The following is a 16,257-nucleotide window of genomic DNA, read 5'->3' on the forward strand; positions in this document are numbered from 1 at the left end:
TAACTGCACCAGCCAGGCACCCCCATATTTCTCAAAAGATTCAATGTTTAGCAAAGTTTGGGAACTACTGCTGTATATTCTCAGCTCTACAAGTACATCAGCATAACCTGCATGGCTTTCATAGAAATACCTGACACCCAGGGTGCCTCTCTCTCAGACTCTGAATAAACTAGTTTAGAGTGGGGCCTGATCTTCAGGTTTTTTTTGTCTTAAGTTCTCAAGGTGATTTTAATGTACAGATCAGTTTAAGAATGACTCACCTAAACACATGACCCACTGACCCAGCCATGGCTTCCTACTCACATAAATTCCAAAAAAGAATCTTTTTTTTTTAAAATTAACATATAATGTATTATTTGTTTCAGGGGTACAGGTCTGTGATTCATCAATCTTAAACAATTCACAGCACCACCATAGCACATAAAGAATAATTTCCAATAAAAGCACAAATTTGAGTTATGCCAATGTTACAACCCAAGGAACATATGTTAGATAATCTAGTTTTACTTAAAATCAAAGAATATAAATTACTAATTTTCATTTTGTATTAATTGAACAAATACTTGTGAAATACATTTTTTATTAAGGGAAATTAGTCCTGTTGCATCCATGAAGATACTCACAATGGCAAGAAAAGCCAGAGTGTAGAAAATGTGTCTGTTAAATTGGCTCTTTTGAACTTATGTTGGACATCAAGGGAATCACTAGAATTCTAAGCCCCATGAGGTCCAGGATTTTTTACTCCTACGCACAAACTAGTGCCTAGCACATATAGTCCTCAATAAATACTTACTGAAAGAATGAAGGATGAGAATAGTAGAAAGGAACACAATTATATATGGAAAATAATCCACCATTCCAACATAGCCCATGTATTTTAATTTACCCTACTTCCAAAAAAAGAATTGAAATAGCTCAAAATACAGGTATTAAAGAATTACAGTCATTAAATTACTGACAGAAGATATATAACCAAAAAAAGGGAGAATAATTTTTTTTAAAGATTTTATTTATTTATTTGACAGAGAACACAAATACGCAGAGAGGCAGACAGAGAGCAGGCAGAGAGGGAGAGGGGGAAGCTCTCTGCTGAGCAGAGAGCCCGATGTGGGGCTCAATCCCAGGACACTAAGATCATGACCCGAGCTGAAGCAGCCACTCAACTGACCGAGCCACCCAGGGGCCCCCATTATTTATTACTCTTAATGTGTATTATAAAACTGCTTTCCCAGGATTGTACCCTTATATTTTCCTGTAGGCCATACAAGCCTCATACTATAGTGAATACCAGAGTTTCATTTACTGATTCACTGCTTTTTCCTCTTTTTTAAGAAAAACCTTTAATATAGGAAATGTAGGAGAAAAACATAAAGATAGAAAATATACATGACCCATAATCTCATGATTCAGAGATGACCTTATTAAAATTGGGGCACATATCCTGTCCCTACTATAATTTAAGAGTAGCAAAACTTACCATCTTCATATTGTTTTTTCCGAGTTGTACTTTTATCAAGTGATCCATCTAAAAAGCCTTTGCCAATCTCAGACCAAACCTGAAAACAGGAAAACATACCTATTATCTAGTAAAGTAGATTTTCTAAGTAACACGAAGCAATCTAAGCCAATAATTAAGAAATTCCTATCTTACTAACAGATCTAATAATTAAACTCTCCCTTTTAAGTGGGCTGCATAATCATTTACTCTGTAGTCTCAGAGGATAGAATGCAAATATGTTTTAATAATTTCATTCAGGGCACTTTAAAACTAATTTTAACTAGGAAGTCAAAAGTTTCTTTTCTTTAAAAGGTGTAGGAATGGGGAAGAAAAGAACATGGCAGTAGAGTCAATTTTCAATTTTTTATTATAATAGCACCAGTGGATGAATAAAATTCATAGGGAATTCTAAATTTTTACTTCACTTGTGATACTAATAATCACTGGCTGAAATTCAGAAAAAAAGGTTAAAAGTTAGTATAAGGTTTGCAGATAGTAAATAATAAAACTGGCTTCCAATTATTTCAAAACTGGGTAGCCCCTGGAAAAAACCTTAGCTTATTTAATTTAAAAGTTGTGAAAGAATGTAGGAAAAGAATACAACACTCACTAATCAGTGCTAAATAACTGAAAAATTATTAATATTTAGGAGTCCTTAACTCTTACCTTACAAAGATATAACTTAAAGATTTTTTAAATGTGAAAAATTAAACCATTTAAAGTCCTCTGAAGGGGTGCCTGGGTGGCTCAGTGGGTTAAAGCCTCTGCCTTCGGCTCAGGTCATGATCCCAGGGTCCTGGGATCGAATCCCACATAGGGCTCTCTGCTCAGCGGGGAACCTGCTCCCCTCCCCGCCACTTGGATCTTTGTCAAATAAACAAAATCTTTAAAAAAAAAAGTACCGTGAAAATGTATAATAAATATTTATATTAGGAATAGCCTTAAAGCAAGAAAGGAGGTTTGTTTTTTTTTTTTTAAGATTTCATTTATTTATTTGAGAGAGTGAGTGAGCATGAGCATGGGGGAGGGGCAAAAGGAGAGGGAGAAGCAGACTCCCAATAAGCAGGAAGTCCCACGAAGTGGGGCTCACTCAGACCTCAAAATCATGACCTGTGCAGACACTTAACCAAATGAGTGACCCAAGAACCCCAGGAAAGGAGTTTCTAAGCATTACTGAGCAGAGGGCAAAAATTCATGAGAAAGCTGAATTAATTTAGCAACTCCATCTCAATGACAAAAAGCTGAACAGATTGAAAAATCAACAACTCTTCTTGGACCCTAAGACAGGAGAGGACCCAGGGATTAAAGAAACTAGGGAAAACAGGAAGACAGGAAAGGGCCCAAGATTAAAGAGACAGGTCAAATCGGGGAGTGACCGCTTACCGAAGCAGAGAGCCACAAGCGGAAACCACCTCAGGAACCAGTCCCGGGGGGGAGGAAAACCTTAACTGTAATTAACAAACAGCTGGAGGTTCAGTAATGCACAACTCTGAGAATTAAAAACTCCAGGGAAACCCAATCATAGACCCAACGTTCCCCCGCCAAAATACTGTGAGATTTACCTCCAAAAGCTCAACCAGCTTCCCATGGTAAATAATGAAGAAACTCCCTCTAGGGCTTCTAGCAGGGAAACTTGAAAAAAATTTCCTTTGAAAAGGAACTGATCTGAAATAAACCAGAGCACTCTGTTCTTGTTAACAAGGCCTGCCTTGACAGCCTAACCTGCTGGGGTTTTGTCAGAGCCCAACCGCCTAGAAGAAGGGAACTATCCAACTCCAGCCAGCGCTAGCGTTTAGTGTGGAAGAAGGAAAGCATCAAATTCCAGTCCACTTAGCATCCTGTCCCACCCAAATGGGGGGAAAAATACTGACAAACACTTATGAAGTTCACGATCCAGAGGCACAGGCTCACTGGAAGACTGACACCTACTCATAGAACTATGGGATGCTCCCCCTTTCCCCACAGCTCACCGTCACAATTCTTTTTTTTTTTTTTAACTTTTTTTTTTCAGATTTTATTTATTTATTTGACAGACAGAGATCACAAGTAAGCAGAGAGGCAAACAGAGAGAGAGGGGGAAGCAGGCTCCTTGCTGAGCAGAGAGCCCGATGTGGGGCACAATCCCAGAACCCTAAGATCATGACCTGAGCCGAAGGCATAGGCTTTAACCCACTGAGCCACCCAGGCACCCTGCACCATCACAATTCTAAAGGCCTATTTACACCAGTTTCTTTTACCCAGTATATCATGTCCTTTATATATTATAATGATAGATATATGTCATCATACATTCGTCCAAACCCACTGAACATACAATACCAACCATGAATCCTTGGGGTAATTATATGTCAATATAGGTTCATCCTTGGAAAAAAACGTACAATTTTGGTAAGTGATGTCAGTAATGGTGAAGGCTATGCATGTGTGGAAGCAATGGGTATACAGGAAATCTCTGTATCTTCCTCTCAATTTTTTTTCTCTTTTTGAGAGGGAAAAGGAGAGAGAGAATCCTAAGCAGGTTCCACACCCAGCACGGAGCCCAATGTACAGCTCAATCTCACAACCCTGAGATCATGACCTGAGCTGAAATCAAGAGTTGGACGCTTAACCAACTGAGCCACCCAGCAGCCTTTCCTCTCAATTTTACTGTAAACCCAAAACTGCTTTAAAAAATAAAGACTTTTGGGCGCCTAGGTGCTCAGTGGGTTAAGCCGCTGCCTTGGGCTCAGGTCATTATCTCAGGGTCCTGGGATCGAGTCCCGCATCGGGTTATCTGCTCAGCAGGGAGCCTGCTTCCTTCTCTCTCTCTATGCCTGCCTCTCTGCCTCCTCGTGATCTCGGCCTGTCAAATAAATAAATAAATAAAATCTCTTAAAAAAATAATAAAGACTTTTTTTTAAGCCCTATAAATGAAAAGTGAGATAAAAATAAAGAACTTTTAGGGCATCTGGCTGGCTTAGTCAGTAGAGAATACAACTCTTGATCTTAGGGTCATGAGTTCAAGCCCCACACTGGGTGTACAGGTTACTTTAAAAAATAAAGATAAAATTAAAAAAAAAATAAAGAGCTCTTTTTTTTAAAGAAGATTTTATTTATTTATTTGACAGATCACAAGTAGGCAGGGAGACAGGCAGAGAGAGAGAGGAGGAAGCAGGCTCCCCGCTGAGCAGAGAGCCCGATGCAGGGCTCGATCTCAGCAACCTAGGATCATGACCTGAGCCGAAGGTAGAGGCTAACCCACCGAGCCACCCAGGCGCCCCAAGAGCTCTTTTTGATTAGTAAAAAACACATCAATAGAAATATGGGCAAAGGACATAAGAAAGTATCCCACAAAAGAAACACAAGTATTCAATAAAATTTTAAAAAATGATGTTTAACCTCATAAATGATAAAAAAAATTAAAATGATTATCATGAAATGCCATTTTGACTTATGACATAGGCAAGTATTTATTTGTTTATTTATTTATTGGTAAGGATTTTATTTATGTGTGAGAGAGAAACAGCAAGAGAGGGAACACAAGCAGGGGGAGTGGGAGAGGGGAGAAGTAGGCTTCCCACTGAACAAAGAGCCTGACATGGAACTCAATCCCAGGACCCCAGGACTATGACCTCTGCAGAAGGCAGACCCTTAAGGACTGAGTCCCCCAGGAGCCCCTATACAGGCAAATATTTAAAGGACCAATAACTCTGAATGTCAGGGAAAGAGCACACTAATTTTTGGTGGGAAAAATAATTGGGACAGTATTTTTGGAGGGCACTTCAAAAACATGGTATGCAACTAATGTGAGGAATAGAGTTTCCAGTTTGACACCTATGAAATCACTATACATCCTACACGTGATGGCATCTCTCTGTTGAGAACCAAGCAGTAGCATGCATAAATTGGTTATTATTCCTGGTGGCATGACAGGACAACAGCAACACTGTGGTGGTTCAGATATTAAAACATCATTTGAAGAAGGAATTTAAGTCATGTTTATTGTCTGAAGACTTTCCTTTGACAACTTCTAATATTGTTAAGAGAATACCAGATTCCCAAAGTATATAATTTGAATCTACTCAAACCCCAAATTGAGAGACACTGCACAAAATAACTGGCCTGTATTTTTAAAAAATATATCAAGGCCAAAAAACAAAGAAAAACCAAGGAACTGATTCACATTAAAGAGGTCTAACCATTGAACATAAAGAAATTTGAATATGGGCTGTGGGTAACAATATTGTATGAATGTTCAATTTCCCAAATTTGAAAACTGTGTTGTCACTATATAAGAGAATACCCTTGTTTTTAGGAAATACAAACCGAAGTATTTAGGTGGGAAAAGGCAAAATGTCTACTTTTCTCTCAAATGGTTCAGGTAAGGGTGGGAGCAATGAAAAGATAGATAAACAAAGAGGTAGATAATGAATGACAAAGCAAATGGAGCAAAATGTAAACAACAGATAAACCTGGGTTAAAAGATATATGGGAACTCCTTATCCTAGTTGCAAATTTCTCTAAGTTTGAAATTATTTCTATTTTGAAGTTCTAAGGAAAGAATGAAAGATGAAGAGAAAGAAAATACCAGCATAAAAACATCCTGGAAATAACAGTGGATGTCACTTTTAAAAAATGCTATCTTGTCAACATGAAAAAAAAAATCAGTAATAATGGAGTCAAAAATTGATTCTTCATTTAAATATGAAGACATTTCAGGAAATCCTTAACCAATTTATTTGCCTAAGTACACAGACTAGTTTACTCTAGAAAATGGAATTTAGAGTGATTTTTTTCCACCTTTATTTTTATACTTCTGAATATGTTGATAAGAAACATGTATTTTTTCATCATCAGATATATGTAATTAAATAATTTTATTTTATCTTTTGAAAAATATTTTATTTATTTATTTATTTTTTATTTAAGAGAGCACGAGCAGTAAGGAAGGCAGAGGCAGAGGGACAAGCAAACTCCCTCCCCATTGAGCAGGGAGCCCAAGGCAGGGCTCAGTCCCAGGACCCCAACTCGGGGCTCAGTGCCAGGACTCTGAGATCAGGAGCTGAGTGGAAGGAAGACACTTAACCGACTGAGCCACCCAGGTGCTCCTAATTAAATTTTTTTTTTTTTTTAAAGATTTTGTTTATTTACTTGACAGAGAGAGAAACAGCGAGAGAAGGAACACAAGCAGAGGGTGTGGGAGAGGGAGAAGCAGGCTTCCCGCTGGGCAGGGAGCCCCATCCTGGGATCATGACCTGAGCCAAAGGCATATTTAACAACTGAGCCACCCAGGCGCCCCTAATTAAACCATTTTAATGGGGAAAAAGTATATTATACAATAACAAGGTGGTAAGCCACAGTTTCTAGTGATTTTTGTTCTAAACACATTATCCTGATTATTTAACCAAAATGTTTTTATACATCTGAATAAAATAAGGAATAATTTCTCAGAGACGCAAAATGACCTAAGTACGATTTGAACCAAATAAACTCATTTAATATTGGGATTAAGTAAATTAATACCAAGACTGGTAAAAACATAGACTAATAAAATAAATTCCACATACGAATCTAGAAAAAAAAAGTAGATCAATTTTAGACTGAATTAGCCTTTCTTCAAATCATATTCATTTCATTAACATTTTAATGTTCCATTGGCATTAATTTCTTTCTATATGGGACACAGTCTAGTTCTATTAAAGTTTTTCTCTTTATTCTAGAATCTAGTGTTATTTTATAACATATTTGGTAAGTATTAAAAGGAAATTTCTTTGGGGGCGCCTGGGTGGGTCAGGTGCCTCTGCCTTCGGCTCAGGTCATGATCCCAGGGTTCTGGGATCGAGCCCCACATTAGGCTCTCTGCTCAGCAGGAAGCCTGCTTCCTCCTCTCTCTCTCTGCCTACTTGTGATCTCTGTCAAATAAATTTTAAATAATAAATATATTAAAAAATAAAAATAAAAGGAAATTTCTTTGGCCATCCACTTTTTAAATTTCAAAAACTGGTTAAAGAAAAGTAATTCTGGGGCGCCTGGGTGGCTCAGTGGGTTAAGCCTCTGCCTTTGGCTCAGGTCATGATCCCAGGGTGCTGGGATCGAGCCCCGCATCGGGCTCTCTGCTCAGCGGGGAGCCTGCTTCCTCCTCTCTCCCTGCCTGCCTCTTCTCTGCCTCTTCTCTGCCTACTCGTGATCTCTCTCTCTGTCCAATAAATAAAAATAAAATCTTTAAAAAAAAAAAAAGTAATTCTTACATTTTTTTAGAAATACAATTATCTTTGCTTGCATTGCTATTTTAGCCCAAAACAAGGAAATTCTACACTACAGGATCTTAAACCTTCTTCTTGAGAGGCAAAGTCTACATTATTAAACTATCCAATTTGATTAAAGAATAATTTTAAATTTGTCCCAACACTTACTGTGCCATGATTCTTCTGGAAGTGAATGACTTCCTGGTCATCTTCAAATGTACTACCCAATACCATCTGTGTAACAGACTTCATAGCAAAACCAAGCATATGTTGGCAGAGGGGTACATGCTGGGCCTCTGGGTATGAGAGCCATTTATCTAACAATTCTTCTGAAAGCTGAAAGAGAACCGAAAAGCACAATGATTTATTATTTCCTCTTTTTAAATCTTAGAAAAACTCAGCAAGTAGGTTAATTTCACAGATAAACTCTAATCAAAGTAAACATTCAGGTGTTTACTTGATTTGCCAAGCTAACACTGGTTTCACCTACAATTATACCCTCAATGGTTCAGGTTCAGATTCTGTCAAAGGGTTGATTTGCTAAACAAAACAGAACCACCACAATAGTAAAAACAGAAAATATAAATTAAAAGTTCAAGAGCTGGAAAAACGTTAAACCCAAAAGAAATTAAGACACTAAAATCTTAGTCTCTATTTAAAAATAATAAAGGTTCGGGCGCCTGGGTGGCTCAGTGGGTTAAGCCTCTGCCTTCGGCTCAGGTCATGATCCCAGGCTCCTGGGATGGAGCCCCGCATCTGGGCTCTCTGCTCAGCAGGAAGCCTGCTGCCTCCCCTCTCTCTGCCTGTTTCTCCGCCTACTTGTGATCTCTCTCTCTGTCAAATAAATAAAATCTTAAATAAATAAATAAATAAATAAATAAAGGTTCTAAAATTTTAAAAAATAAGAAATTAAAAAAATAGTTTCATCACAGTGCCTCTGATGTAAGTAAGCAATAAACATATGAAGATGTAAAACCTTACACATGCTTCAGTGACAGAAACTTCTCAGTCTCTTTGTCATCCCTTCATTCAACAAATATTTTTAAATCCCTTACGGAATAAAACCGGTGAGTAGTAAAGAGATCAAAAGCTATGGAGTCAGAAAAACTTTGCTTTTCCTTCTAGCTCTGTCACTCAGAAGCAATGTGACTTTGAGCCATTTGCTTGACTCTTCCAAGGTTCAGGTGTCTCAACAGGTAAAAGCAGATGACATCTGCTTTGTGTGGCTGCTGTGATAGATAATTATACCCATGACACACAAGGGAGGAAAGGTTTTTTGAGATAATATACTTATTTAAGTTCCTTTTCATATCAAAACCATGAAAGTTTTGTCACAGTATAAAGGATTAAAATTAAGTGTTGTGAGAAAGAGAATAAGATGAAAAGAATCTCACCACGTAGGTTTATACCAACTTAAAGTATGTATCTAGAATATAATACCTTCTTTTTGGAGAAAGGGAAGCTTTAATGATTCCATAGTATCAAGATTAAGGAGTTGAACCAGTTAATACACTTTTTTTTTTAAGATTTTATTTATTCATTTGACACAGAGGGAGAGCGAGCACAAGCAGGGGAACAGCAGGCAGAAGGGGACGCAGGCTCCCTGCTGAGCAATGAGCCCAATGAGGGGCTCGATCCCAGGACCCTGGGATCATGACCTGAGCCAAAGGCAGTCGCTTAACCAACTGAGCCATGCAAGCACCCCGTACCAGTTAATATACTTTAAAAGAACTCTTTGAGATGGGTGAAAGATGAAGAAAACAGGAAGATAATGATCAAAACAGAATTTACTTATATAATTTAAAAATTACTTTCATGTTATGAACAATATAATCCCAGACACTTTAAAAACTTAGAATTCTATAGTTATGGGGCACCTGGGTGGCTCAGTCATTAAGTGTCTGCCTTCAACTTGGGTCATGATCCCAGGGCCCTGGGATCCAGACCCACTTCAGGCTCCCTGCTCCATAAGAAGCCTGTTCTCCCTCTCTCATTTCCACTTGTGTTCTCTCCCTGTCAAATAATTAATTAAAATCTTAAAAGAAAGAAATAAATTTTAGGAATTCTATAGTTATTACTGAAGTTCACATAACTTCATACTAAAAGGTGAAAAGGGATTTGGAAATAAACCATTAAAGTGAGGCTATTTCTTGGCAATCAGAACAGCCAATTTAAGTTTGACTACAGATAATCACAGAAGTTCCAAATGTGGAAGGTAAATACTGAGGGTTAAAAAGCATTCTTGTAGAAAAAATAAAACATATTAATGGATATAAAATAAATCCTTAAGATTTACTTTATCTAAACATCAAAGTTCTTTTGCCTCAAAAAACATTATTTTCCTTAATATGGGATTTTACCTAATGGGATTTTACCTCAAAGCTCTAGGAGAAGTATGTAACTTGCAACCATCTCAGATGCCAGCATAAAGCTGGGAAACCCAACAGAGTGTTCAGTGTTCGTGCACTCAGACACTGAAGGGCCAGATCTTACCCTCTTCAACACTCGGTCTACTCCTGAATATCTAATCCGTTTTAAGTAAGTTGTCAGGCCAAACACCGTGTGTCAAAGCTACATCCTCATAATTTATGCTCTTAGTGTTGAACCATATGTTTGAATTTATTCCAGGTAGCACATGTCAATGCCGGGCCTTTACCTAGATCCTTACATTTAAAGGATAATTTGGGGTGCCTGGGTGGCTCAGTTAGTTAAGCGGCTGCCTTCGGCTTGGGTCATGATCCCAGGGTCCTGGGATCGAGCCCCGCACTGGGCTCCCTGCTCGGCGGAGAGCCCGCTTCTCCCTTCCCTCTGCCTGTCTACTTACTTGTGCTCTCCCTGTCAAACAAATAAATAAGAAATCTTTAATAAATAAATAAATAAAGGAGAATTTACTTTGGTATAAAGTGTGCATTCTATTGATTTATTTGTTCACTTAATTTTCAAAATGCTAACATTGTTGTCTCACTATTAAGTACATGTCTTTTTCCACTGATTTGAAATGCCATTCATTATACAGATTCCCATATGACCTTGGAATTTTTTCTGAACATTTTGTTGACTACACATATGCCACTATCACAACTTTGAAAATTTATTGTTATGTTTATGCTTTCTATTACTATTCTCTTTTTCTTCTGAAACTCTATTTAAATTCTAGTTAGTTAACATTAGTGTAATTTTGGTTTCAGGAGCAGAATTTAATGATTTCACTTACATGTAATACCCAGTGCTTATCACAAGTACCAGCCTTAGCAGCAATCACCTATTTAGCCCATCCCCCACCCACCTCCCTCCATCAACCCTCAGTTTGTTCTTTATTGTTAAGTCTCTTAGGGTGCCTGAGTGGCTCCATTGGTTAAGCGTCTGACTCTTGATTTCGGCTCCAGTCATAACTTCAGGGTTGTGAGATCCATCCAAGGTAGGTTCCACTCTCAGTGGAGGGTCTGCTTCTCTCCCTCCCCTTCTCCTGCTGCCCCTCTCCCCCCACTCATACTCTCTCTCAAATAAATAAATGAATCTTAAAAAAAAAAAAAAAAAAGTCTCTTCAGATGCTGGCGAGGATGCGGAGAAAGGGGAACCCTCTTACACCATTGGTGGGAATGCAAGCTGGTTCTGTATTGCAATATACTTCTCTCTTAGGACTGCCTTTACAGTATCCCAAAGGTTTCAGACTGTTCTGTTTTCATTTTCATTTGCTTCCATGTATTTTTCTATTTCTTCTTCAATTTCTAATTAACCCATTCATTCTTTACTAGGACGTTCTTTAATCTCCGTGTATGTGTGGTCTTTCTCAATTTTTTCTTGTGGTTGACTTCAAGCTTCATAGCACTGTGGTCTGAAAATATGCATGGTATGATCTCAATCTTTCTGTATTTCTTCAGGGCTGATTTGTGACCCAGTATGTGTTCTATTCTGGAGAACGTTCCATGTGCATATGAAAAGAATGCATACTCCACTACTTTAAGATGAAATGTTCTGAATATATGTCAAGTCCATCTGGTCCCATGCATCATTCAAAGGCATTTTCCCTTGTTGGTTTTCCAGTCAGATGATCTGTCCATTGCTGTAAGTGGGGTGTTAAAGTCTCCTTCTATTATTGTATTATCAGTAAGTTTCTTTTTTTTTTTTTTTAAGATTTTATTTATTTGACAGAGAGAGAGATCACAAGCAGGGGGGAGCAGACAGAAGAAGAGGGAGAAACAGGCTCCTCACTGAGCAGGGAGTCTGATGTGGGGTTTGATCCCAGGACCCTGGGATCATAACCTAAGCCAAAGGCAGACGCTTAACTGACTGAGTCATCCAGGCCCCCCATCAATGAATTTGTCTGTAATTAATTTATATATATGGGTGCTCCCAAGTTGGGGACTTAAGTATTTGCAATTGTTAGATCTTCCTCATTGCAAGGCCCCTTAATTATGATAGAATGCCCTTCTTCATCTCTTGTTACAGTCTTTGGTCTAAAATCTAGTTTGTCGGGGCGCCTGGGTGGCTCAGTGGGTTAAGCCTCTGCCTTCAGCTCAGGTCATCATCTCACGGTCCTGGGATCGAGCCCTACATCGGGCTCTCTGCTCAGCAGGGAGCCTGCTTCCCCCTCTCTCTCTGCCTGCCTGTGATCTCTGTCAGGTAAATAAATAAAATCTAAAAAAAATAAATAAAAATAAATAAGTAAAATCTACTTTTTCTGCATAAATATGACCACTCTGGCTTTCTTTCAGCATCCACTAGCATGATAGATGGTTCTCTATCTCCTTACTTTGAATCTGCAGATGTCTTAGGTCTAAAATGAGTCTCTTAGAGGCAGCATATATAGATGGGTCTTTCTTTTTTTAATCAATTCTGATACCTTAAGTCTTTTGATTGGAGCATTATTCTTTTTACCTTCAGAGTGATTACTGAAAGATGAATTTAGTCCCACTGTGTTACCTATAAAATTGGTGTTTGTGGTGATATTCTCTCTTACTTTCTAGTCTTTGTTGCTTTTGGTCTCCACCCCCCCCCAAAGAGTCCCCTTTAATATTTCTTGCAGAACTGGTTTAGTGGTCACAATCTCATTTAGTTTTTGTTTCTCTGGGAAACTTGTTCTCTCTCCTTCTCTTCTGAATGACAGCCTTGCTGGATAAAGTAGTCTTGGCTGCATATTTTTCCCATCCAGCATGTTAAATATATCATGCCACTTTCATCTGGCCTGCCAAGTTGCTGTGGAGAGATCTGCTGTGATCTGATCTGTCCTTCCTTGGAGGTTAATCACTCTTTTCCCCTTGCTGCTTTCAGGATTCTTTCCTTTGTCTGTGTATTTTATGAATTTCACTATGATATGTCTTGGTGATGGCTGGCTTTTGTTGAACTTAGTGGGAGTTTTCTATGCTTCTTAGATTTCAATGTCTGTTTCGTTCCCTAGATTAGGAAAGCTTTCAGCTATACTTTGCTCAAATAAACCTTCTGCTTCTTTTTCTTTCTCCTGGGACTCCTATGATACAAATGTTATTACACTTTAAGGAGTTCGTGAGTTCCCTAAGTCTACAGTCGTGATCCAAAACCTTTCTTACCGTCTTTTTTTCAGCTTTGTTGTCTTCCATAATTTTATCTTCTATATCCCTGACTCATTCCTCTGTCTCATTCATCCTTGTTGTCACTGCATTCAGTCGGTTTTGTATCTCCATTACAGCATTTTTTATTTCAGCCTGACTAGTTTTTAGCTCTTTTATCTCTGCAGTAAGGGATTTTCTAGTATATTATGTGCTTTTCTCAAGCCCAGCTTATCTTTATGATTATCATTTTAAATTCTGGTTCAAACATCTTACTTGTATGTATTTGTGATAAACACTTGGCCATAAATTCTTCCCGTTCTTTCTTTTGAGGTCAATTCCTTGTCTTATCATTTTGTACCTGCTTTTGTGTGTGTGTGATAGTTATGAAAGCCTACTGCATTTCTGCTCCTGAGAATAATGGCTATATTAAGAATAGGTCTAAGGTGCACTTGGGTGGCTCAGTAGGTTAAGCATCCAACTCTTGATTTCGGCTCAGGTCATGATCTCAGGGTCATGAGGCTGAACCTTGTGTTGGGCTCCGCACTCAGCGGGGAATCTGCTTGAGACTCTCCCTCTCCTTTTTCCCCTCCCTCTGCTCTCTCTCAAAAATAAATAAACCTTTAAAAAAAAAAAAAGAGGTTGGGACGCCTGGGTGGCTCAGTTGGTTGGACGACTGCCTTCGGCTCAGGTCATGATCCTGGAGTCCCGGGATCGAGTCCCGCATCGGGCTCCCGGCTCCGCGGGGAGTCTGCTTCTCTCTCTGACCTTCTCCTCACTCATGCTCTCTCTCACTGTCTCTCTCTCAAATAAATAAATAAAAATCTTAAAAAAAAATAAAAAATAAAAAATTTTAAAAAAAGGTAAAAAAAAAAGCTAGATCCTATTTTCTCAAGAACTGAAGTTTTGTGGCACTCTATGATCAATAGATTTGGTGCATGCAAGGGGTTTGTGATGGTCTTCTGGGAGTGGGGCCTGCTGTGCTTCCTTCTCAGGTGCACTCGCCCTCGTGGAGACGCAGGGCACAGGGGCTCAGGGCTTGTTGTAGCAACTCTGGTCTCCACTGGGTGGCGCTATTTTGCTCCCTGAAGTTGGTCAGTGCTGAGGGCGGGACAGAAAAGAGCGTTGCCAGGATCTTTCCTCCCCATGTTGCAGCATGTTGGCAGTTAACAAAAACCCAGTGCCCACTGAGAAGTATCTATTCAACAGAAACTGCACCTCGGTAAAACAGTGGAGTCTGATGTTTTAACTCAAGGTTATTTCTAGCTTTCTTCTCTCCCCAGCTCAGTAGTAGCACGGTGGCCAAAAGCCAACAGCATTGTAGATACCACAGAGACCTGACATCTTTGGAGTGTTGTTAAAAGTGTAATCACCCCTAGTCACCAAAATGGTCACTGAAAATGGAGTAGGGAATCCCAAGATTCTCTCTTCCCCAAAAGCAAGTAATGAGCTGGCTAAAACTATCACAATCAGCTTCCAAAAAAACTCTATAATGCAGTAAAAAACTTACAACAGCCAGGGTAGAGCTTAGGGAAGAAAGAAGCTGTGACTTTGTGGTATCTGGTAAGTAAGCTCTGTGGCATTTTAAACAACTTGCCTACAGCCCCAAACCCCAGATAGGCAGCAGCTGTGAGAACAGCAGTCCGTATCCCTGGTGCAGAGCGCTAGGTAGAAATAAAGACATTATTCTCCAAGAACTGTAGTTATGAGTCTCAACCTGCCTGGCAGCTCCCGTCAAGTACTGGTACAAAGACCTCCCTTTGTTTTGGACAACCCAGTATTCCTGGAGTGTTCCCAAGGACACGTTCTTGGGTGGCTTCTGCCGAAAACATTTAAAGGCACAGGTACTGGGCACAGCAGCTGGGGCAAGAAACAACACTTAGAACGAGCAATAAACAGACCAAGAAGCCTGCAAAGGAAGCAGTTAGGACAAAAGATAAATGTGGGAATCTTTTGAAAGTTTCTGTCTATACCAGGGGATTAAGAAAGCCAGACACATACCAGCAGGACACATGCTTGAAGAAGGCCTGAGAAGACTAAACTTTCACCTATGACGGGTCCTCCGGCTCCAGACAAGTAGGAAGTAAAAAGCAGATTTATAAAAGGCCCAGATAAGTGTTAAAGGAAGGCCCAAAGGCAAAGCCAATCTACAAATACTAGAAGAGGATTTTTTCTTTATACTTTTCTTTTGTCAAGTGTTTAAGGTTAAATCTGTCAAAACGCCAGCTGACCATGAGGCTAACCAAACAGACACTTCAGTGGCCACACATGAGAAGAATACAGACCTTACAAAAACAGTTCAGGAAAGACACTCAATAAGCAAGCAGCAACATCCCACAACAAACACCAAGAGCAAACTCTGAGGATGATAAAGAATCTGATTTCAAGAGTTGCCATCCACCGTTGTGCCCTCTCCAACAGTCTGGAGCTCAGTCCTGGGCACATGGGATCTCTCGTGGGCCCTCTCAGCCCTAGAATCAATGACTGCTCCTGCTACCTGCTATTCCCATTTCCTTTAGAGTTCTCATCACTTCTGACCAGCCAACCTCTCACTACTCCAATCCCTTGTTGTATTTAATAATTCTTTATATTGAACGTTCCCTATTTAAGTAATTGTGTGCTTTCTTTCTTCTGATTAGACCCACTATGATAAAGACCTCTAGAAACACTAACCAAGCTTTTCTTGGGGAAGGTACTCCAGAGCCTAAAGACATCAAAAATGTCACAGAATGTCTGGCAATAAAACAAGAAAAGAAAGAAAAGGCATTAGAATTGGAAAAGAAATAAAACTGTTCATTAATCTCAGACACTAGGCTAAACCATTAGAGTTAATAAAAAAATTTAGCAAGGTAAATGACTAACAGGTCAATATGCAAAAATCAATTATATACATCAGCAAAAACAAAAAATGAAATTTAAAAACATTACCATTCATGATGGCATCAAAACCCCACTAAATATCTAGAAGTAAATTTCATAAAGAGGTACAAGACCTATACACTGAAAAGAA

The 16,257-nt window shown here is 39.0% G+C and overlaps 1 protein-coding gene across 1 annotated transcript in view; it reads right to left on the reverse strand.

Moving 5' to 3' along the window:
* Window positions 1–16,257, reverse strand: part of LOC116869109 (cytochrome P450 20A1) — a 59,515-nt gene that overhangs the window by 21,337 nt on the left and 21,921 nt on the right. Inside the window, exons 5-6 of the mRNA XM_032860041.1 lie at window positions 7,891–8,058; window positions 1,478–1,556 (exon numbers count right to left, since the gene is read on the reverse strand). Of these exons, the coding sequence (XP_032715932.1) occupies window positions 1,478–1,556; window positions 7,891–8,058 (247 nt within the window). The remainder of the gene's footprint in view (window positions 1–1,477; window positions 1,557–7,890; window positions 8,059–16,257) is intronic.

This window comes from Lontra canadensis, unplaced genomic scaffold, assembly GCF_010015895.1.
Source record: "Lontra canadensis isolate GAN:19392208 unplaced genomic scaffold, GSC_riverotter_1.0 scaffold18, whole genome shotgun sequence".
Classification (NCBI taxonomy): domain Eukaryota; kingdom Metazoa; phylum Chordata; class Mammalia; order Carnivora; family Mustelidae; genus Lontra; species Lontra canadensis.